This window comes from Onychomys torridus, chromosome 10 (genome assembly GCF_903995425.1).
Source record: "Onychomys torridus chromosome 10, mOncTor1.1, whole genome shotgun sequence".
In the NCBI taxonomy this organism is placed as follows: Eukaryota; Metazoa; Chordata; class Mammalia; order Rodentia; family Cricetidae; genus Onychomys; species Onychomys torridus.
This window is the reverse complement of record NC_050452.1, coordinates 45,894,169-45,918,881: the sequence shown is the minus strand read 5'-3', so window position 1 is coordinate 45,918,881 and position 24,713 is coordinate 45,894,169. Positions and strand designations below refer to the sequence as shown.

Below are 24,713 nucleotides of genomic sequence, written 5' to 3'. Positions count from 1 at the left end.
AATAACAAACTCCTCCTGTATTACTGCTTCCCGGAGCCTGCCACACGGACCCTCAGGTCTATTCTTTAGTAAGCTCCGTGTAACGTTATGTCTGGTTTGGCCTGGGGTGATGGCTCAGCAGGTAAAGGTGCCCACTGCATGAGCCTGAAGGTAAATGTGATCCCTAGATCCCACATAAAGGTGGGAGGGAAGAGCCCATTCCACGGAGCTGTCTGATCACTACCTGCACTCCATGGCATGTGGATGCCCCATACACCTGATATCCCTGTGAATGGAATACGTGGGGGAAATAATAGCCCTTCATTCACAATTGTATTACTAGCTCCTTTGAAAAATTTGGGAGGCGGAAGGCGTGGCACATGGGAGGGGTAGAGGGAAGAGAAGGAAAGGGAAATGATGGAATTATATATTAATTAAAAATAAATCATTTATCTTGAGAACTCCATCATTTTGGCCACTGTACCACGGTGGTCTGAGGAACTAGTGTGTACTATCCAAAATCCTGGTTTCACCCATGACACAACATCCTTTTTTTTTTTTTTATTGTTCAGGAATGTAATTCCCAATTCTCATGTGAATACTAAGTTGTAACTTGTGCTCAGATTTATTTCCAGGAATTCAGGAATTTCCCTTTCCTTTCCTTTTTCCTTTCCTTTCCTTTTTCCTTTCCTTTCCTTTCCTTTCCTTTCCTTTCCTTTCCTTTCTCCTCCCCTTTCCTCCCCTCCCCTCCCCTCCCCTCCCTCTTTCTTTCTCTCTCCCTCCCTCCCTCCTTCCTTCCTTCCTTCCTTCCTTCCTTCCTTCCCTCCCTCCCTCCCTCCCTCCCTCCCTCTCTCCCTTCCTTCCTTTCTCTTTTCTCTTTTTTTTGGGGGTGGGTCTCAATGTCTCTGCTTCTAACCACTGCAGTCCTCTGATTTCTGGGGCACCCTGTCCCATCCAGTTACCATGCTTGCCTATTTCGGTCTGCAGTGGGTCTCTGCCTCCTCCTTGCTCCCCGGTTCCGATGGCCACTGCCCAGACAAGGCCGCCGTCTCTCTTGTTGCTAGTTTCTTCCCTCACCCATCATGCACAGGGCCGTGGGAAGACGTGTTGGGCACACTTTCCCCAAAACTGTAAGTTAGAAGTCGAAACCTTCCTATTGTTTATTTTCATTTTAACCTGCTCTGGAGTATTTTCTTGTAAATATGTGAGTTGAAGTGAGGTAGTGTTATAGTTACCATTTTACGATTACAGAACCCCCCCCCCCCATACGTTAAAGTGCATCTGCCAGCTCCATGGACCTAAATCAAACCTGATGTCATCCCCAATGCAACTTAGCGGGTGAGAGAGACTCACAGGTGCCCTGGGAGTTGGTAGAAAAGCATTCTAGAGTGAGAGCCTCTTGCCTTCAGTGATTGTCAGATGTGAACCCCAACCCAAGCAGACTCTGGAAGTGAGGTTGCACCGATTCCAGCTGTCAGTTGGTTGACAGTTGGGAAGACTCAGATGCCTGTCAGTGTCTGTATTGGACTGAGTGGTGTACAAGGACGAACTGGACAATAAATCGCATTGGACTTAAATTGGGTATTTGTAAAGAACTGGAGTGTTTGCACTGATGAATTTATATCATAGAGAAGCCAATTCTGTTACTCTAACACGCTTGAGTTTTGTTTAGCATTTACTTTCTTCAGGAATTACATTTTGTCATTTGAGAGGCTCTGGCTCTTGCTTCCATTTTCAGCTGGCTTTGGGATGATAGGGATGGCTTTGGACACACTCACTCACTCACTCACTCACTCACTCACTCACGGTCCCAAGGGAGATGAATGATGGGTTGTGGCAATGGGAGGTGACACTCAGTGTTGTTGAACATATAAAGCCCGAGTTCTCCTCTGCGCAGGGGCAGAAAAGAATTTCAGGATGAGTCCATACCTAGCAAAGTTGGGTTGATTAAGTAAAGGCTGTATTCAGTAAAGCAAGCAAGCGAGTTTGTTAAGTAAAAAGATGTTTCAGAAAAGGGTGGCAGTATACTCTTCAGACATGAAGATTGGCTGAGTGTGGTGGTGCACACTTTAATCCCAGCACTCAGGAAGCAGAGGCAGGTGGATCTCTGTGAGTTTGAGGCCAGCCTAGTAAAGTGAGTTTATAACTCACTTTAACTTTGTAAAGTGAGTTCCAAGACAGCCAAGGCTCTTATGCAGAGAAACCTTGTCTCAAAAAAAACAAACAAGCAGGGCGGTGGTGGCGCACACCTGTAATCCCAGCACTGGGGAGGCAGAGGCAGGCGGATCTTTGTGAGTTCGAGGCCAGCCTGGTCTACCAAGCGAGATCCAGGGAAGGCGCAAAGCTACACAGAGAAACCCTGTCTCGAAAAACAAAAACAAAACAAACAAACAAACAAAAAAAAAAAATAGAAGGGTTGGGGATTTAGCTCAGTGGTAGAGCGCTTGCCTAGTAAGCACAAGGCCCTGAGTTCGATCCTCAGCTCAAAAAAAAAAAAAAAAAAAGGAGGAGATCCGAGTCAGGTGTTCAGGTTTTCCAATAGCTCATTTTATGGGCAAGCTTTAATGGAGTGGGGAATTATTCTTGAGTACAGTTGGTAGAATGATGGCAATTCCAGGAGTGGAAAGCTCTTCTGTCTCTCAGTACAGTTTTCCCAGATGTGTCTGAAGTCAGATGCATGATGGGAGCAGGCAGTTTTGCCAATCTAAGGACATGGAGATGCCATCATAAAAGGAAAGGACCCTGGTGATTTTGGTCAGCCATGCTGGTCCCAGCCAGTTTTGAGTCATCTTGCTGCAGGGTGAGTCTGTGGTTGTATCAACCTCTCGCCACTTTGGCCCTTCCCCCGGCCCTCATGCCTATGCAGCCGACTCCAGTTCTCTTATCTGAGTCCTTGCTGGCGCACTCCTCTCCCAGATGTCTTCAGTCCAGTGGTCCTTAACCTGGGCTCTGAGGATAAGAAGTTGGTACATGCACTTGGATGGGGAAAAACATTATGTCTCTATTTTCATCAACTTCCAACTAAAATCTAACTTAATCCTCCAAATGTTAATGAACTCAGCAAGGCCAGTATCGTTGGCAGCTCCTGTAATGCTAATAAAATCACAGTGCTGTGATCTATTCTCAACATTGTATGCTGTGTGTATGTAGGTCAGAGGTCCATGTCGGTTATCTTCTATTATCACTTTGTGTTTTTGAGACAGAGTCTCTCTCTGAGCCTGGAACTCATCAGTTGGTTAGACTAGCTTGCCAGCAAGTTCCAGGAATATACATACATACACATACATACTCCCACCTCCACCCGGCACTGTAGCTATAGGAGTTCACCTCCATGTCCAGTGTTACAGACTCAATTTTCATGCTTGTGTGGTAGCGCCTTAGCACGTGAGCCATCCCCCCAGCCCTTACTGTTGATATCTCTGATGTGAAGTGCTCGGGGAGTTTTCCCTACACCAACATCCAGTTCTGCAACTTTCCAGGCTACAGCTGACTGGGCAGAGATTCAGTTCTGTTCTGACACTAATCACTCCATAGTTAGAGTGGACCACACAGGCAAAAGCTTAGTCCCTCAACACTGCATCAACTGCAGGGCCACTTGCAAGTCCCAGGATTCCCCTCTAAACAGTACAGTCGGCTCACAGCACCCATTCTTGACTTGGTGACTTGCAAGATGGTGCATGAGGCTCAGAAAGTTCTTATATTTCCTGATTTATCAAAGATGCAACTCGAGAGGAGCCGAGCGGAAGAAACTAATAGAGGAAGGTGCATGTCAGGGTAGAGACCATCCTGTCCCACTGCCTGTGTGCCTGTGCCCTCTAGATATGCCATCTCAATGCATTCACCAAATGGGGAGCCCTGGACCCATTGTTTTGGGGGATTTTTTTTTTTTTTTTCAGAGCTGAGGACCAAACCCAGGGCCTTGCACTTGCTAGGCAAGAACTCTACCACTGAGCTAAATCCCCTGGGGGGGATTTTTTTAAATGTAGGTTGTATTAATGAGGTGTTGTGTTACTGGTTAATTAACTTGGCTACAACCTTTGCCCCAGTCAAGAGGTGGTGATGGAACCAATTTTCCAAACTTCACATCACATGATTGGCTCCTGAGCTCTGTGAAGACCCACCCTGAGCCACTCATTAGCATAAATTCAGATCTGATGGAAAGTGTCATAGTATGAATAACAAAAGACCTATCACTATATTTTGAAACATTCTTGCCTGGAGGCAAGGCCATTCCTCACTTTATTACCATTTTCAGACTGTACTACAGATTATATAATTTTCAAAATACTGTGTGCATCATTATTTTGAGGGATAATAATTACAGTAGAATGTGGCTCACTGCTTGGCTCTTGGTAAGTGTGGCAGTAAGCTGCAATATCAAAATTACTTGGGTAATTTCTTTTCATTACAATCAAATTCTTTCCTATTCCCTAGTGTACCATTTTATGCACTGTAAAATTGAATTTTGGGAAGGGATAGGCTTCACCAGGCTGTCCGAGGGTTTTTGAAAAAAGGAAAAAGAAAACGGAAGACTCAGCCCCGAGGTCCATCTGAGAAGAGCACTAGCAAGGCACCGTTGCCCAGGGAGGATTGTTAGGCACGTGGCCAGACCACCTCTCCCTTTGGGAGGCAGCCCACTGAGCCCCAGCATTATTGCCTGCCCCTTCAGTTCACAGCCTCCTCCATAGCCTGTGGCCGTTGTAATGTCTGCTCACCCCAAAACAGAGAGGGGTCAACTGTGCCTTTCCCAAAAAGTACACCCAAACATGTCCTACCCAAAACTGTTCAACAGAAAAATAGCTTTGGTAATTGCTACAGGGGCCAGTCTGCTGCACACTTGGTTTGCTGTTTGTAGGGCACACTGTGCCTTCTGCGCATGTCTGTGGCATGCTGTTTGTAGGGCACATTGTGCCTTCTGCATATGTCTGTGGCATGCTGTTTGTAGGGCACATTGTGCCTTCCCCACATGTCTGTGGCATGCCTTCTGCATACAGGCATTGTGAGGAAATGTCGTCCATGGGCTTATCCCAGGTTTCTAAGGCCTGTTCAAGATATTTCTCTTTCCTTTTTTTTTTTTTTTGCTAATGCTTCTTTTTTGCGGGGTAGGGAGCAGGGGTGTTGAGACAGGGCTTCTCTGTGTAGCTCTGGCTGTCCTGGAACTCACTTTGTAGACCAGGCTGATTTCAAACTCAGAGATCCACCTACCTTTGCTTCTCCACTGCTCACATTAAAGGCATGTACCACCACACCCGGCTAAGATATTTTTTTACATTTATTTAGCATTGCAGTAATTCACACACCCAACTACACTCTTTCAGGTCCCTTGGCTTGCCTACGTCAGTGAGCAAGAGATAGCAATTGTGTTCTCTTGGAGCTGGTACTGAGGTGTTTTATTCTGGGAAGTCTGTAGAGCTTACCTAAGTGTGTCATAAAGCTGTTTGCCACTTACCAGCCTGGTGTATTTTATAAGCTCGTGGTTTTCCTGATGCTCTTGTGGGGCATAGGATACTGGAGTCGGTGGGAGGAGAAGGGGTGTTGTGCCTCCTCAGCCCCAGTTTAACCAGGTGCTCCTGTCGTACTTGTGAGGCTGTAGGAAAGGTGAGGGTGGGGGAGGAGAGTGTGAGTGGAAGGTGTCGTCCAGCTTTTGCGTTTGACTGGATTATGCTTGCTAGTTCATGGCCTAGAAAACACCTCGTCATAGTCAGAGCCCAGGCAACTGGAGTGATAGTCAGCGCCTAGCCCCTGGGTGTAGTTGGAGACCTTCTCTCCAGCCCCTGCCAAGCCCTGTGAGTCCAACAACCCACTTATAAAATAAACACACAGACATTTGTATTATTTAAACTGTTTGGCCGTTAGCTCAGGCCTACCATTGTCTACTCTTACTCTTATATTTAGCCCATTTCTATTCATCTATACTTTGCCTCGTGGCTTACCAGTACCTTACATCTTTCTTGTCATTGGCAGCGGCTGGCAGTGTCTCCTCGCCCCAGCCTTCACTTCCCAGAATTCTCCTCCTCCTTGTCCCGCCTACCCTATCCTTCCTGCCTGGCTACTGGCCAATCAGCACTTTATTTTAACCAATCAGAGCAACACATTTGACACGCAGACCCTCCCCCAGCACCTGGGTACTGCAGTAAGTAGTCAGTCTTCGCCTTGTAGAAGTCCCGATGAACAGCGTTCACTGGCAATCATTAAGTGGTAGGTTCTCTACTACTCATTATTTAATTTTGGGCTGGAAAATGACCTTACAAGGTCATTGGTCCGGTTGGTAGAAGCGGCAGCTGAGATCCTGGGCTTGGGTGACTTGCCTGGATTGTTCCAGTATTCTGCTGCACATGTCTGTCTCCCTGTGGGACCTGTCAGTGCAGGGCACTCATGAGTTCAGCTGCTGCAGGACGCAGGCCTCACTCCTTGTTTCGACCAACAGCCAGAGTCCATGTGTGTTTATTCAAGGGCTGCTCAGTGCCACTTCCTGCCCCCAGACTACTTGTGGTCTAGTTCTCAGCAGTGACAGGAGGTTCATTCTTGTGACCCCTCTCAGTTCCTAGTGTGCGGGCACACGCCTTTAATCCCAGCACTCGGGAGACAGGCAGGCAGATCCCTGTGAGCGCGACGCCAGCCTGACACACACACACACACACACACACACACACACTTTATTTACTCTGAAATGCATCAGGTGACCGTGATGGACCTGGATAGTCAACAACAATAACAACAGCAAAGCCTTGTCTTCGCCTTGGCGCTAGTTAATGTTGTGTGGCTGTGCTAGAACACCCAAGACAAATGACTTCTGAGGAGGAGAGCATTCGTTCTTTGAGCTCAGGGTTTCAGGTGTGCCCCATCTGGGTACTTAGTCCTGTTGCTTCTTACCCGAGGCAGAAGGATGTGGCAAAGGAAAGCTGCTCCCCTCTTGATGGTGGAAGAGACTGGATTGGCAGGAGTCCTGCATTCCCTTCAAGGCCACACACCCTGTCATCATGGCCTGCTTTCAGCCTCTCAGGCCCTACCTCCTAAAATTTCTACCGTACTCCAATAATGCTGCCTGTTGGAGACCAAGCTTTTAACAGTATGTGTGTGTGGTGGTGTGTGTGTGTGGGGGGGCGGGACATTTAAGTTCTAAACCGGCTGGGCGGCGGTGGCGAACGCCTTTAATCCCAGCACTCGGGAGGCAGAGGCAGACGGATCTCTGTGAGTTTGAGACCAGCCTGGGCTACAGATTGAGTTCCAAGAAAGGCGCAAAGCTACACAGAGAAACCCTGTCTCAGAAAACAAAAACAAAAAAAAGATCCAAACCATAGTGTCTTGCAGTAACTAAGATCAATGTCGTAGTTTTCTAAAAGGAATGAGATGGTTCGATATGAGTTGATATGTCAATAATATAGGGCCCCAGTGATAATAGTTGCAGAACATTGTGTGTGTGTGTGTGTGTGTGTGTGTGTGTGTGTGTGTGAGAGAGAGAGAGAGAGAGAGAGAGAGAGAGAGAGAGAGAGAGAGAGAGAAGGAACTGAGATATACATAATGAGCCACATGAAGGAAAAAAAACTATAACTGTAGATGTTTCTGGGCTGGGATTGTGGGTGATGTTATATTTCTGGGGTTTTATTTTATATGAATATGTATTAAACATGTATGTGAATATGTATTAAATATATATCAAAGTGACTGAAGAATGCATTCTGCTCCTGTGTTTATAAAGGAGGATGGATGTCTGGGCAGTGGTGGTGCACCCCTTTAATTCCAGCATTCAGGAGACAGAGGCAGGCAGATCTTTGTGAGTTCAAGGCCAACCTGATCTACAGAGTTAGTTATAGGACAACTAAGGATACACAAAGAAACCCTGTCACAAAAAAACCTTATTTTTTTAAAAAAGTGGATGGATTATTGCAACATGACAATACTTGTGTTCATTTCTTCCTTGGTTCTTGAGATTGGCCCTTTTAGGCCAATCAGTCCAGGCCAAGGCCTTAATCTTGGCCTCTTTGAAGGGAGGGAGTAGGGCTAAGGCAGGCCTGTACCTTTCCTCTGTTGGTTCTGCACATTAGCAACAGGCCTGCATCTTATGAGCCCTCAAATGATGGTCCCTCCGGGACAGCGGCATAGAGACAGCTCTGCAGGTCTGGATTCAGATCTTAGTCCCCAGGGACTGTGAGGAGAAGGGTCCACAACAGGGACTGGTTCCACAGGCACAAGCATGCTTTCGGAAGTTTCCTCCATACATGAGGTAGCGGAGGAGGAATGCAAGATGGAGATCTCCATGCCTAGTGGATGCCTTGGTTCCGATGAGCCCACAGCTTCTGTTGTGGTTCAGGTACTTCCATGAGAGGGAGGCTCTGGCTCTGGCTAGCTGGAGTTGTTGGTGAGTGTGGGGCATTGCTCGCTCTGCTGAGAATGAGGGTTACATTTCAATTCAGTTTTTGAGAGTTAGTGTTCGGTGTGTGACGTGCTTCCCAGCCTGTGTTTGAGTTGCTGAGGTTTTGAGAGAGAAGCGCAGCCTCCTTGGGGGACGTCCATGTTTCTCGTTGCCTGTCACCTGGGTCCTGTGCCTGCTTGTACAGCTTCCCTCTTCTCTTCAGGCCCCCAAGGACGAAGGCCTTACTTACCTTTTATATAAGAAATGAAGTCTTGCCTTTAGAGATCTGGCCAAAAACCCAGCGAATCCTCAGCTCTGTTTTCGGCCAGGTGGATTCTGCTTAGAGATAAGCAAAGGATGTCTGTGAAATCCCAGAGAGGGAGGCCTCCGATGTCAGTCCTGCCATGCCCCTGTCGTCAGGACAGATACCTCTGAACTCAGAGGTGAGCCCCACGAAAGGAGAGGAAACAGACATTCTGAGGGGCATTTTGGCCCAGATGTGAGGCAGTGTTAGAAGCTTTGCACAGGACCCAGATGTGAGGCAGTGTTAGAAGCTTTGCACAGGACCCGTGTTTCCTGTCCAGTTTTGTCCCGTGGTACTGCATGGTTCTTCTCCCCCTCACTTTACATGACAGCCAGCAGGCAGGGTCTGGGGAGAAGGGCAAACAGGACAACAGGAATTCACTTGGGCTCTGTTTCTGGATATTGTTTTTCAAATATGACCTACAGTTTTATTACATCTTTCTTTGCGTAGGAATAAAAATGGAGTTAGATGAGACTCGCGGGCACGTTGGTGGCTGGTTTTATTTTAAGAAGTGTGGGAAACACTGAAGTCAGTCCAGTCTGTACTTCAGTTTCTTTAGAAACATCTAGACTGCTTTTGCTGTTCTCCTGTGGGCTCAGCACTTCTCTCCGGTGCCTGGTCCATGTGCCACCTCGCTCGGTCCCTGTCCTGTAGTGACATTCTCTCTGTGTAGTCTGGCGGTTTGCTCATCTTTGTGGAGAGTGGTTGGAATCCACCATGCAACGTGGCTGCTTTGTCCCGTTCATCCTTTGTGGACATCTCCATTTTACCCTGAGGCCAAACTGGTACACAAGATGAATAGCCATACGCGTCATGTAGAGAGTGACTGTTTCTCTCTGAATGATCATTAAGACGAGGACGGTACAGTCGGGTTTTGTGGGAGATTAAAGGCAGAGGAGGGGAAGTGAGGAAAAGCGTGGTTTGAAGTAATTTCTCCAGCATGATTAACAGACAAGCACTCATTCTTGTCATCAACAGCAAAGGTATCTGTTCCTCCTGGAAAATAATTCATGGGAAATGGCCTGTTCTTCCATTACTATAACTATTTTTGCTATTACAGTTTTTTACTATTACTATTATTACTACTACAGTTACTATTGTTTTTATTTAACTCCTTACAATACGAAAATATACACAGCAGTGAGTATTCCTGTCAATCTTTTGTGGCTTCAAAATGGTTCCTCTGTTACGTAACAGGGAAAGTTGCCACAGTTTTAAATAGAGATGCTAGACTTTTTTTTTTAAACTTCTATCTGCATTCATTTTATGCTGACTTTCTTCCTGTGCCGTAAGTTTTTGTTTCTTCGGTTTCTTCTGGGATGTCTTTTTCTCCTGCTCACCCTCCTCTTCTGGCTCTGGAACAGTTTGTTCCTTTTCAGTGAGGCACATCTCGCTGTGGCGGGGGCGGGGGGGGGGGATGGGGGGGTGCGCGCACGTATGGATTAATCAGGCCACGAGCTCTGGGAGTTTGTCAGCGTGTCTTAGGTGTTGTGCTCACTGGATGTGTTTAAGGACTAGAGAACCTACATCTAAATCCCCGAGGTTCAGCATTACTCTGCATTTTTGTGCAGCAAAACAGTTTTTGGGTCCCCGACCCTGTGGCCAGCCCCACTGTTGAGCCTGGACGCACCTACCCACTCCACCGTTACATCAGCAGAACAGCACACATGGCTTCTTTAAAGTGATGTTTCCAGATGTGCACGTCTTGGTGGCCTGGGCAGTTTCTCAAGTGTTCTTGAAGTGCACAAAAAGATTTGAACCTCTTCATTTGAATGGCTTTGTAGGCTTTTGGGTCAGGAGAGTAGGGAACCGTCTTCACAGGTCACCCAGGCTTACAGGAAGAGGAGGGAAAGACACTGGACTTTTAAAGAGTCACCTGATACTTACATGCTAACAGTAGTTGGCAGACAAACCTGTAAATGCAAAGTAAAGGTGGTATTTTTTTTATTCTAAAGGTTATTTCAGAAATGCCCTCCTAAATCCTTGTGAATAAAATTACAGTTGCAGTGTGTTTCTGATCCCTTAAAATCCCTAAATCCTCAAAAAGCTGACCCATGTGCTTGGGTAAGAACTTGACTTACAGAAGTATCTCTGATTCTTAGAGTATCGCTTTCCCTGACCCTGTGAGTCAGTACTGACTTGAGTGTGCGCAGAGAGCTGCCCTTTACAGTGTGTTTGGTAGTGTGTGAACTCCGTAGACCTAAACAGGCCCGCTGCATTAATTCTGGGTAATTGATCTTAATTAGCTAACATATTTGGTTGGGGTTCCCATACTATCAGACACTCCAACCAAACCCAAACCCTTGTTAAATTTATTCCAGTCAAACAGTCTTCAGATTTTCCCCCTGCTCCAGCTAGTTTGGATTTGCTTTATCGGCTTATCTGCAAACAGGAGTGACGTAGTTTAGTGCTCTGGCTGAACTAAGCAAGATTTTCAGTAAAAGTACCAGATCATATCAGAGGGGATAAGTCTCCAGTGACCCAGTGTACTTGCCCCAAGAAGGTCTTGGGTTAGTTTGTTGGTTTGTTTTGGGGCAGGAGTCATTGTAACCTGGTGTATATATCCCTATAGACCATCCAGGCTGCTTGTCAGGTGTGTTTATATAGGGGGTTCATACTGACATCTCCCTTCTTTTTATGTCTCTGAGCTTCAAGTCCTGCCCACCTACTTCCACGTGACTGCTTTCCCTGTCTTGAAGACATCTTGGCCTCACCCTTGCGATGCCTCTGCCCTGCCTCACCGTCTGCCCTTGTCTGGTCTCTTCAGTCCTGAATTAATGGCAGGTCTTCCAGGGCCCTTTTGGTCTTTCCCATTATTTTCTCCCAGGGCTTCACCCCACCCCCTGTCCTGCACGAGCTGGTGTCCCATCTCCCAGTATCTACCTTACACCATATTCCATGGACCTTCCTGGTGTAGGGTGGCAGGAGACGTGAGTAAAATTTATGCCTAATAATGAGGCCCAGCAAAGCAAGGAGATGTAGGACTTGGTCTTTGAATGAACTGTGTCTGTTTTAGATCCTAATCAAAGAACTGGAGAAATCTATAGTTAGAAACCCCGTGGCAGCCTGAACGCTAACCAGGGTGCGATGCGCTCCTCGGCTGCTTCTGACTCCCAGAGTCACGGGACACTTGAGTACTCGCCTCTGAGGCTGTCCCATTATTCCTGAAGTGCTGTTAGTGAGTTCATACGGCTTCGTATAGTCTTTTCCCCTTTGAAACATGAAGGAAGACGTCCTTGCTCACTTGCAGGGTTGAAGATGCAGTGTATGGAAACATAGGATGTCTTAGCAGGCCTCAACTGAATAAACCGCATTTTCTGTTCGGAAGTATAGGTAATAATTGGGAATTTTCATGTGACTCCTGTTAAAATAGTCTCACACCCATGCTAAGAAAAGTGACCCTTCACACGTGGTGTAGATTGGCAATCTGGTTTGAAGGAACACTGTTTTTACCACCCACAACTCTTTCCCTCAGCAACCCTCAGTGCTTCTGATCTTGAAGTCCCTCACACAGAGAGAAACCGCAGCCTTTCTGGTTTTGTGTTTTTTTGTTTTTTGCCATGGTCCTGAGAATCATTAGCAGCGTTGTGACTGCAACTTAGACTTCCTGCTGTTCCCTTTCTGTCTGTCTCGTATTTTTCTACCGATAAAGATTTCTAGGCTGCCACATGATCTACAGAATTATTTGGCAGTGAGGGGGTGAGTTACAGCATGTGCATGTAACGTACTCAGTGCAAACATGATTGCCATTTAAAAACTCAGCCTTGGGCTGGCGAGATGGCTCAGCAGGTGTAGGTGGCTGCTGATAACGCTAATGCCTGGAGTTCTGTCTCTGGAACACATGGTGGTGAGAAAGAACCGAGTCCAACAGGTTGTCTTCTGGCCTTCACACACACACACACACACACACACACACACACACACCAGAGAGTGTGCATTGCTCCCCACCCCCCACATTTTTAGAAATCAGCTTTTTATTTGTTTGAGTCTCTCTGTGTAGCCCTAACTGTTCTGGAACTCCCTGTCTAGACCAGACTGGCTTAAAACTCACAGAGATCCACCTGCCCCTGCCTCCCCAGTGCTGGGATTAAAGGCATGTACCACCACTTCCTAGCTAAAAATTCAGCTTTTAAATGTTATTTAAATCTTGTGCTTTAGAAATAATTTTTAAAGGTGCGTGTGTGTGTGTGTGTGTGTGTGTGTGTGTGTGTGTGTGTGTGTGTGTATGTATGTTGTGTGTGTTGCCCACCTCTATGTTTGTGTGCATGCAGTGCCCAGTGAGGCCAGGAGAGGATGTTTGATCCACTGGACCTGTAGTTATAGATGCCACCATGTGGGTGCAGGGAATCAGACCCCAGTTTCTGAAAGAGCATTAAGTGCTCTTAACTGCTGAGCCAAATCTCCAGCCTAGGAGTCATTTATTAAAGATATATCTCTAAAGACACCCTTGACTGTTGGGGTAAAATACCTTTAGAGGAGATACTTTAGTCGTATGGCAGAAAGGTTTTTCTTTGGTGTTCTCGGTATTTAGTAACAAAGAGTCGGTGGGTCTTTGAGAATTATGTCATGGACAGAGAACACAAGCTTGCTTTCAGAATGAACTGGAACCATCTCCCTTTCTTATACATACTGGTTGTTTTTTCACCTGAGTTGGAAAGGGGATTGGGTTTTCCTGGTTATGATGTTAAATAAACAGGGGCCTGTAGGTGTTTGGCCCTCAAACCCAAAGTTTTATACAAAGAAATATGGGAACTGTAGTTATGTGTGTCCTTTCAAAGCAAAAACTGGCCCCTGCAGCTGGGAGATGAAGTCAGTGCTTGCCGCATTGTCACAAACCATGAGTGCCAGTGAGTGTTGTGGCTGCGGGGCCCCTGAGTAGTGGTCATTGACAGTGGTGTGGATTCCGTCTTGTTTCTGAAGTGCCGTGGAGAGCCTGCTCCTAAGTGGGCAGGATGGAGTGGGAGGGACTCTGTGGCACGGAGACCATCTGCTTTTCCTTTACATTAGCAAAGGAGCTCTTGTGAGCAGCCCCACTGTGTTAGCATGTGACCGTAGGCCTGAGTTCTCTGCCCTCCTGGGTCCACACTGGCTAGCTCTGTTGTTTTATCAGTCAACATTAGGAAATACAGCATCAAGTCATAACCCGTTAGTTACCATTGAAGGAAACAGTGGTGCCATAATTTCGATAAATGTAAGATGATTTTAGGGCCCTTCACCCCATCATGTGCGGAGGAAGGCTTTTCAAAGGACACTGCCCTGAACTCTTCTGAAGGAGCTGATACGTTTAGGTGAATCAGACTGAGGCGCAGTGGAGATGACCCGAGGACCTAGGGATTAGCCTGCAAAGCCTGCCTGCCCTGGGGCTGGCCACTTGACCCTGGAGGGTGCTGTGGTCTGGGAGCCACGTGCAGCCCAGCCCCTGTGGCAGCAAGGGTGCCCTGGAAGCAGCGGTTTGTGCCCTAGTGACCTTGGTGTTGGTCGGGTGTGCCCAGCACGACAACCCCCTGCCGCAGGTGTCACTAACCCGCTCCCTTTCTGGCAGGTGCCTGAGATCATCAGTTCCATCCGGCAGGCGGGGAAGATCGCGCGCCAGGAGGAGCTGCGCTGCCCCTCTGAATTCGACGACACCTTCGCCAAGAAGTTCGAAGTGCTCTTCTGCGGCCGCGTCACGGTGGCCCACAAGAAGGCGCCGCCCGCGCTGATCGACGAGTGCATCGAGAAGTTCAACCACGTGAGCTGCGGCCGCAGAGCCGACTGGGACGCGCCCCCGGGGCAGCCGCCTGCGCCGGGGCCCCGGCCTATGCGCAAGTCCTTCTCGCAGCCCGGGCTGCGCTCGCTGGCCTACCGGAAGGAGTTCCAGGACGCCAGCCTCCGCAGCAGCACCTTCAGCTCCTTCGACAGCGACATCGAAAACCACCTGATTGGGGGACACAGTGTGGTCCAGCCCACAGACATGGAGGAGAACCGAACCATGCTCTTCACGGTAAAAATCAGGGGCCGTTTTCTGCACCCTGGAGATCTGAAAAAAGTTGTCCTACGCATCAGTGGTTGTAGACACCCTTTCATTGCAGAAAGAATAGTTATGTAAAAAGAGGTTCAAAGGGGATGTTAAACAATGTAAGTTTCAACACATTTTTAAGTGGAAGATACTCTCTTACTAATTTAACACCCGTTGTCTATCAGGGTAATGTGATTTTTATTAACCTTATATTTACAACTTATACCCCAACTAAAACACTAGTTGCCTGTTTTTATTTTTCTTTTTCAAACAGAAAATTGTTAAACTGAGAGCCATATGGAAGAAAAAGAATAGATAAGGGGGCCAGCTATTGCAGATTCATGGTGTCTTGGATTTTTCTGGATGGATGATTTCCCTGGGTGTGAATGGACAGGACTCTGCCCTCTTCCTGGAGTGAGCTGGTCTGTTGCCTTTTCCTTGGCATATTTCTGCCTCTGAGTAATGTTAGTGAACAAAACTGGCTTAGGTACCCTGTTTGCCTTTCTGTGCCTCACCCATGGCAATGAAATGGCCAAGGAGTAAGGAACAGTGTGGTGTGGCTGTAGCTGGGTTTAAAAATCCAGATAATGGGAGATGACGCAGTCTCTAAGAGCACATACCGCTCTTGGAGAGGAACGAGTTAGGTCCCTAGCACCCACATCAGGTGGCCTGCAACCTCCTATAACTCCAGTTCAGGGATCCTCTTCTGGACTCTGTGGGAACCTGCACTCACATGCACACTTATGCACACTCGAACGGGCAGGCCCACATATATACAAATTAAAGCATAATAAGTTAATTGTTAAAAAATCCAGATGGTGTGCGTGGTAATAGGGCTGACTTCCTCTCTTTGTAATTGACCTAGTACACTGAAGAGTGCTGGTTGGCGGTGACACTTGGGCTTTAATCTGTAGTCTGTATGCTTTTCCCCAAACACTGTAGTGTTAGAAAGCTGCTCAGTGCGTTTGTTTGTAAGTGGCTACAATATGCGAGAAATACAGCAGTGATTAGTCTCTGCCCACACGGAATTTAGATCCCAGCAATGCAGACAGGTTCTGACATCTCAGTAGTTACATAGTTGGATTGCAGTGAACACTGTGGAGAAGTAGTGGATGCTGTCGGAATGCTTGGGGAATCAGGAGAGGCATCTTTGAGGATGTGATTTCCACCTTTGTGCCCCTCGTGATTCCGACATTTCAGCCTCCATGAGGCTGTAGATCCCTATCTTGTTCTCTGATTTGTATTTTATGTCAAAGGTTAAAGAGTCTGGAAGAGAAGCTTGTGAATTAGAGTGATAAGAGGTTGTGGCTACTAACTTGTCGATCTTAAGGAAGGTTTCCATTTGTAGAAACCAACACACACAGGAACCGAGAAACTTCAGTATATGGAGGCGGGACTGTGGGAGGCGGGGCCCAGGGAGGTGGACTTCCACAGCCTGGCATTAGGACATTCTGCTGCTATAGGTGTTTTGGAAATACTCAATAGAAACTATTGTTTTCTATTGTATAGGAAACTCATTTCCTTTATAAGAGGATGTGGACTTTGAGGATTATTATTATCATTTAGCTGCGTGATCCTTTCTTCTCAGAATGCTGCTGTAGACATAGGTGTTTGTCTCCTATCATTTGAAATACGTGGCATAAGCTGTAACCTTTAAACTTACAATGAAAGAATTTTAGAAGAGCTTACCACTTTCCTCGTTGTCCACATAGGTCAGGACACGTATAATGAGTCAGTTTTCGGGAGAACCACATTTTTTCTTTCTTTCTTTCTGTTTGTTTGTTTTTTAAGATTGGCCAATCTGAAGTTTACCTCATCAGTCCTGACACCAAAAAGATTGCACTGGAGAAAAATTTTAAGGAGATATCCTTTTGCTCTCAGGTAAATGCAGATAGATTGTTTGATTACATTTCAGGTCCTCTAATAAATGCAGTAGAAGCACTGTTGTGTAAGAAAGCAGGTTTTAAATCTCTATCTCATAGGGTACTAAGGCAAATTATAATCCTGAAATCAACAATTTTGCTTGTTGGAACAGTGTCCGAGAGAAAATTGTCTGCCTTCCTTTCTCTTCCTTGCCATTGGTGTTCACACTTTCTAGCTATTTCCAATGGCTTATATGTATGTACATGTTTTATTTATGATTGGTATGTTTATGTGTGTGCACATGTCTTATGAATAGTTGATGTACATGCATGCTTTACATATAATTTATATATATGTGCACATGGTTTATATGTAATTGATAAATATGTGTGTTTTTATATATAATTCATATATATGTTGTAAAGAAACTTATTACTACTTTCTTGAAATTCTTAATTTTTTTATCTTCTCATTATTTCTTCTCCTGTAAATACGATGGAAGGTACTTACTTATCTTTGAGGGTGTTTTACCCAGAATACAGTGTCTACTTGAAACTTTGTGTGTTTGTTAGTCTGTCTTCCAGCTGTGTTTCATAGAGAGATTTCAGAGGAATCTGTCAACTGTGATCCACTTTTCTCTGGATTGTTCTGGCAAATAAGAGATCATTTATGTTACTGTTTGGTGATTTATTTTTTCTAATATTCTAACTTTTCGTTTCAGTAATAAGATGTAAAAATCTTAGTTGTTTGTTAATCTAAAATGTAAGCTTATTAAGTTGTCCAAGAGATATTCTTTTCAAGTCTGATAATAAGTAATGTTCTTAACAAATTGAAAAGGAAAGCCTTTTCAAAGAAACTTTGAAAACTCACTTTCCTTCTGTAGCAGCCTGTTACATGCTTTGTTTGTTGATGGAGGACACTGATTGAGATCAGGATACCTCAGCAGTTACTGACTGGAAAATACTTACCTGAAAGTGATATTATCCTCAGAATCTTGATTTGATCCTTGTTATGTTGAAATGTTAAAATGTTAGTTAGATATTTAAGGTCTCTCTATGCAGCCCATGCTGTCCTGGAACTTACTGTGGAGACCGTGCTTGTCTTTGAACTCACAGAGATCTGTACCTGCCTCTGCCTCCCAAGTGCTGGAATCAGAGACATGGCCCACCATGCTGGGAGACCTTTGCTTTTTTAGAGTGGTGTGGTCGTTTATTCCTTCCTGAGGAAGTACAGTTCATCAGATCATCTGAACCTTAAGTTACACACACCCGTATTTCTGCATGGTGATGCTTTCAGAGGCCTTGATAATTAGAGCTGCAGAAGATACTTTTTGTATTTAGTTTCCTGTTGCTATGGTAAATACCCTGACAAAAGCATCTTGAGGGAGAAAGGTTTTATTCCATTTACAGTCCTGAGATGTGGTCAGTTACAGTGCTCAGCTTTCGGTCCAGGGTGTGGCCGATGTGCCATCCATATTCTGTGCGGATCTACTCAGCTCAATTAATGTAATCAAAATAACCTCCACAGATATTCCCAGAGGCCCTTCTGCCTGGTGATTCGAGATTGTGTCTAGTTGACAAAACTAACCGTTGGTGCTGGAGAGATGGCTCACTGTTTAAGAGCACTTGATGCTCTTGCTGAGGACCCAGGTTCTATTCCCACCACTCACACGGTGGCTCATAACCTCTTCTAACTCCAGTTCCATGGAATTGGACGTCCATGTCTGACCTCCACCAACATGAGGCATGTACACAGTACACATACATACATCGAGGCAAAACGCTCCACATGAAATAAGTCTAAAAATGAAAGAGAGCTGTCCCAGTTGCTCCTGGCAGTCGACTTGTGAGGCAGTGACAAGGCACCTGTCAGCTTCTGTTGGCTGCTGCTTTCAAATCGAGCTCATGCGGTAAGGTTTATTCATTAGAAAGAGCTTGCGGGACCCTGGCAGAGCCCAGGCCTCAGTTTTGGAGACTTCAGAGCTGCTGTCTCAGCATATAAGTATTTTTTTTGCTCATTCTTCATACCAGCTCGGTTCAGTGTTTGCTTGTGATTTTAGTGTAGACACATTTTGAATCTTTTTAACCTTTGTATTTGTGAGTTATGTGTGTTGGTGTGAGAGATGTCTCTTAATCTCTGGCGTGCTGTTGATTTTTAAAGTAGTTTTTATTCCTTCAGGCTCTTCCCCACACACCCCCAAGTTCTAGTTTTTCTGGCAGCCACTCTCTACTTCCTTTTTAATACTAAAGTGAGCATTGAGATGTGAATTTTCCAACCTCGACCCGTGTTGGGAGATAATAAAAGTAACCTTTGACTAGGATGCTAACCTTCATTTAAAAATACGCGAGCAGTAATCTCGTCGTGCTCTTTAGGTGGGGCAGCGTCACCATGAGGCTGTATTTTGCCAGCAGTGCTCTGTACCACTTACGTGCCCCCTTCTTCCTCCTCACACAGGGCATCAGGCACGTGGACCACTTTGGGTTTATCTGCCGGGAGTGCTCAGGTGGCAGTGTTGGTGGCGCCTTTCATTTTGTCTGTTACGTGTTCCAGTGCACAAACGAAGCCCTGGTAAGAGGTCGGCATGCCCCCTGCGAGCCTCATGAGGCTTTTCAGCCCTGCTGAGTTTCCATGCTGAGTAGCTCTCCAGAGCCTTGCTGACATGGCAATATTTGGTTTAATTATTCACCCAAGACTAACACCTTTCTGCTGTGCACCCGAGACTCACTTGAATTTCATTTTAAATTTCAATATCTTTGAAAGACATGTTTGCTCTCATTCTCTCCTCAAATGCAGCATTTACAAACTTCATTTTGCCCAGGTGTGGTGGCCCTGTTCTTGTAAATCCTGGCACTTGGGCCTGAGGTAGGAAGACTGCCAGCTAAGGAGCTGTAGGGCAGGTTCGTAACCCGCTTGAGCCATGTTGTGAGGCCAGGCACTAAAAAGAAACAGGAAAGAAAAAAGTTTAAAAAAAAAAAATCACTGTGAACTTGGACCAGAGGCACTTGCTTTGTACTTAGTAATAAGATTTTACCTTGTGACTCACCTGTGTTAAGAGTGCTGAATCTGTAAGTGGTCATCCTCAGACCACAGACCACAACCCTGGCAATCATTTCCACCGTGTTCTGTCAGTCCGTGAAGAATAGCCCAGAAACCAATTTACAGTGCAGAGTCTCTTCTGTAACCTTACGTCGACACCCCGTTCTTCTGTTCAGGTTGACGAGATCATGATGACTCTGAAGCAGGCTTTCACCGTGGCTGCTGTGCAGCAGACCGCAAAGGCACCAGCACAGCTGTGCGAGGGCTGTCCCCTGCAGAGCCTGCACAAGCTCTGCGAGAGGATAGAGGGTGAGTAGGAGGCACTTCAGCCTGTAGCACAAACGCCTTGGGTAGGAGTCTTTGTGGCACTATGCTGCTGGGGCTGCGGCCGAGGGATCGCGTCATAGGCCCGCGTCATAGGTGAGCTCACTCTGTGTAGGGGATGCATGCTGTAGGACAAGAATTTTTCCTGGGCACAATGGCTGCAAAGCTGAGGACTCATATCTCCTCTTGCCATCTCCTCCAAGGTGCTCGGACAGTAAAGGAGAAGTTAGGGAACAAACGTGATCAAACGTTGGTGGGTCCTTCGGATTGGCACCACAGAGAGGTCGTCGAATGAGACCTAAAGAATTTCTGCCATGTCTTTCCAGTAGAGGATCCCCTGTAATCTATATCAGCGCCGTCGTAATGGAGGGGAGCAGAAAACAGGCCACAACTGAGGAGTCAGTGGGAGGGGGCAGGAAGTGTGGTGACCATATTGACTATAGTTTCTAGACGTTTACAGTGGAATGTCACCATCTGCAGGTATGTAGTTGATATCAAGAGGAACCAGTTACGGTGCTAAGTTGTTTTTAAAAGATACTATCAGCTATCAATTTTATCTTCATCATGTTTGTGAGAAAAAAAAGTGAATCATTGTGTAATTTTATAAAGAAATTGGAAGATTGGAGCCATCTAGGGATAAACTAGTGTATAGCAAGCCCGGATCCACTGCCCCGACTGTCACTGCAGCCAGCCAGATAGAGTGGAAGGTTCCCTCTTGAGCAAGGAATGTTCTGCTGCTTACAATAAGTCTGGTGGGTGTCAGCAGGGAGGGGTGGAAGACGGGGTGATGGTGGGTGGTCCATGCTCATTGGGGGGTCTGAAAAGTGAGGTGTTTGTGTTTCTCTTCATTTTGCAACTCGTCCTTATCTGTAAGAAGATTTTTTTTTTTTGGTGTGGTTTTTGAGACTGTTACATGATTTAAAATTACCAAATTGTAAATTACCCAGTTATGTAAAAATGATCACAAAGATGTGAGCATTTCTCCTGTATCTAAAATACTTGTCACAGACTATAATTCTGTAAAGAAAGACTATATTGGCATTTAGACCTAAAAAATTTCTTTTTTTCTAAGTAATTGTGGGAAAAAAATATACCCAAACATAAAATTTATCATTTTCACTTAAAAAACATACAGACATACATATGATTCAGTGGCCATAAGTCCATTTACAGTGTAGAGTAACCCATTACTACTGTCCATCTTCAGAACCTTCTCATCTTCCTGCATCGTAGCTCATTCAGCAGTCTCTCCTCTTTGTAACGTTCCCATAGCCCCAAGTAACCACCATTCTACTTTCTGTTTTCCTGTGTGTATGGGGAGGGGTGTAATTTGAGGTGTGTGAATGTATGCATGCCCGTGCCCGCACATGCAGAAGCCAGAGCAGGAGACAGGTGCTCTCCTCTGTAATGTTCTGCCTGGATGCCTTAAGACAGGGTTTCTCACTGAGCCAGAAGCTACTTGCAGCTGGACTAGTTTGGCTGGCCAGTGCCAGGTTCACTTGTCCCCAAGTGCAGGAGTTACAGGCTCAAACCGGATGCCCTGCTTTGAACTCAGAGCAAGCACTCAGTTCCTCTCTCTCTCTCTCTCTCTCTCTCTCTCTCTCTCTCTCTCTCTCTCTCTCACACACACACACACACACACACACACCCATAGTCAGTAGGATTTGTTTTCTTTCACTTAGCGTTATGTCTCCTGGATTTGCTCACTTTGTCCATGTTGGGATCTTATTTCTTTGTATGGTGGAAATACTCCATCAATTGCATCTGTCTATTCACCATTGGACATTTGGGTTCTGTTTGCCTTTTAACTGGGTGAGCAGTAATGCTAAGAACATTGGTATACAAACATCTGTTCAGGTTTCTGCTTACAGCTCTTTTGGGTAAGTAAAATTGCTGGTTTATGTGGTGAGTGTCCTAGTTAGGGTTACTACTGCTGATAGAACACCATGACCAAAGCAGCTTGGGGAGGAAAGGGTTTATTTGGCTTACACTTCCACATCATAGTCCATCACTGAAGGAAGTCAGGACAGGAACTCAAACAGAGCAGGGACCTGCAGGCAGGAGCCGACGCAGAGGCCATGGAGGGGGCTGCTTACTGGCTTGCTCCTCATGGCTTGTTATGCTTCCTTTCTTACAGAACCCAGGACCACCAGCCAAGGGATGGCACCACCTACATGGGTTGGGCCCTCCCACATCAATCACTAAGAAAACGCTCTATGGTCTCCATGCAGCCTGTTCTGATGGAGACATTTTCTCTGTGGAGGCTCCCTCCTCTCAGATAACTCTAGCTGCGTCAAGTTGACATAAAACCAGCCAGCACAATGAGTCTATTAACTTTTAAGCCCTCCTGTACTGATCTATAATGATTATATTTGTACCATACTCAGATTCTAACTTCTCTGCATCCTTACAAAAATGAATTTTATGATGGTAGCTGTCCTAATAGGTATGGAATTTTTTTTTTTTTTCGAGACAGGGTTTCTCTGTGTAGCTTTGCGCCTTTCCTGGATCTCGCTCTGTAGACCAGGCTGGCCTCGAACTCACAGAGATCCACCTGCCTCTACCTCCCGAGTGCTGGGATTAAAGGCGTGAGCCACCACTGCCCGTATAGGTATGGAATGTTATCTGGTTTATTTTTTTAGTAAGGTAAATTAGCAGCTGACATCATAAAGTCTGAAAGGGTTCGCTTTGGGCATTACAGTGCTCTTGAAGTGAGTGTGACTGATGTATTTTTAAAACTAGTTCCTGTCATTGCTATTTGCTGACAGCGTATAAACTGTATCTGGGAATGAGAGTGTTCCTTTAACAAGAGGTCCCGACTGAGAGGCTTACCAGTTCTGTCCTAGTGGCTGTCAAGATAAGGTAAATGATGATGGAGATGCCCCTCAGGGCCTGTTGAGAAGCCAGCAGCGACTCTGGCCTTACAGATAGAGGAGATCATGACCTGCGATCTTGCTGCTGCTGAGTTCCATTTGGGAAGGCTGTATTGAGCCTGAGTGTTCAAAAAGTTACAGCTGGAACTTTCAATCAGGATCAAGATTTCACCGTTGTAGTTTGAGGAATAATCATTCAATTCTCTTTTACGCAATAAAATCCAAGGCAGGAAACTGTAGAAAGCATTCATTACACATTAAACAGAGCCACGAGGAGTCTGGGGAGTATGTGTTTTACCCACTGTGTGGGAAGCATTTTTAAAGGATTAGATGGTGAGTTATGAGAGGCCACCTTGGTAGAAGTACTGATGACAGCCGGGAGGTGGTGGTTCACGCCTTTAATCCCAGCACTCGGGAGGCAGAGGCAGGCAGATCTCTGTGAGTTCAAGGCCAGCCTGGTCTACAGAGGGAGAGCCAGGACAGGCTCCAAAGCTACACAGAGAAACCCTGTCTCGAAAAACCAAAAAAAAAAAAGGAAGAAGTACTGATGACTTAGTGGACAGATTTGGGGTCCATTGATTTTTGTGGTTGTACTCCCAGTAAGTGGAATGGAGTGAAAGGCATTGTGTATTACTGTAAGGGTAGCTTTGGGTGGGGACATAGCTCAGTGGTAGAGCACTGACCTATCATGTATGAGGTTCCAGGTTCCATCGCCAAGAACCCCCCCGCCCCCAAGCATCTCATCATTACCAATTGAGCATCCCTGATCCTAAAAATCTAAAAGGCTCCAAAATCCAGGGCTGTGGCTCAGTGGTAGAATGCTCACCTTGTTTGCTAACACCCTGGGTTCAATCCCCAGCACTGCCAGAAAAAAAAAAGTGTTCCATCAGGAAGTTAGGGAAGTTAGGGTTTGATCAAGCACTCCACAAACTGTAGAAAGGACCAGCAATGTGACCACAAGAACAAGAAGAAAGACTTGTAACTCTCTTCTTAAGCAGTTGATGTAGTCAGAGTCTCAGAGTGTATAAAATAGAATTCATACGTTGTCTCAGTTTCTAATCTCAGGATTACTAAAAATGAAGTTCCTGCCTCAGTGACTGTTTTGAGGCATCAACATATGAGGTATTGAATGAAATGGCAATAGTTTCATGGTGGCCTTTTAGAGACCATCTTGGTTGAAGACAAAAGTAAGGAAGAATGACATCCTAGAAGCTGAGGTGCCTGCTGTGATTTATATGGAGTCAGTACCCTGTGCCTAGTGCAGCCAGTAACGAGGAACATTGGCTTTGGGCAGGCTGACTACTGGCAGGCCTTCTGACCTCTCCCGAGTCCCCAGGTGGACTGCAGCAAACTCAACTATATAGTAGAGGTATTGTTTCCTGAGTCCCAGCAGACTCCCTGCTCTGGCAGGGTTTTCTCCAGGCCTCAGGCATTGCCCACTGCTCCTGCTGTTGAACTACCCAAAGGGCTCATTGTCTTCAGTCATTCATCTGTTCCCCAGGCCCCGGCCACCTCCTGCTGAGCAGAACGTTCCATGCAGCCACACCTTCAGCTCAGGAGGTTCATTGATTATTGTAATCAATTGAATTGGAACAGTCCCCTCCACTCCATCCCACCCCACCCCATGGCCTACCTCTGGTATGATGTAATTGTAGTTTTTGGCTTTATAAACCCTACCCTCCCTCAGTTCAGGACAAGAGTTTTTGGTGGCAGGAGCCTGCTCTTGGGCACCTGCTTGGACAGAGGACTCTTACTTGGCCTTATATTCTTGGTGGCTCATAAATGACTCATGTGGATACTTCACGCCAGGCTTCACTACCCCAGCTCCTGATCAGGATTCTCTCTCAGCATCAGGAGACTTGGGCTGGTAGAAGAAAGCAGCAACAGGTCTTTATTTGGTGGCAGTTGGTTTAGCAAATTCTTTCATTCTTAGTCTTTACATCTTCTGTGACATTTATACTTGCCATCAAGAAAACACACAAA

General features: G+C 46.0%; 1 protein-coding gene across 5 annotated transcripts in view; it reads left to right on the top strand.

Annotated features, from left to right (window-relative positions):
* Positions 1 to 24,713, top strand: part of Tbc1d1 (TBC1 domain family member 1) — a 204,012-nt gene that overhangs the window by 99,597 nt on the left and 79,702 nt on the right. For 4 of the 5 annotated variants that reach the window (XM_036200567.1, XM_036200568.1, XM_036200566.1 and 1 more), the window contains 4 exons: positions 14,179 to 14,619; positions 16,426 to 16,515; positions 18,952 to 19,065; positions 19,710 to 19,842. In XM_036200567.1, coding sequence (XP_036056460.1) covers positions 14,179 to 14,619; positions 16,426 to 16,515; positions 18,952 to 19,065; positions 19,710 to 19,842 — 778 coding nt within the window. The remainder of the gene's footprint in view (positions 1 to 14,178; positions 14,620 to 16,425; positions 16,516 to 18,951; positions 19,066 to 19,709; positions 19,843 to 24,713) is intronic. The other variant, XM_036200570.1, reaches the window with a different exon arrangement.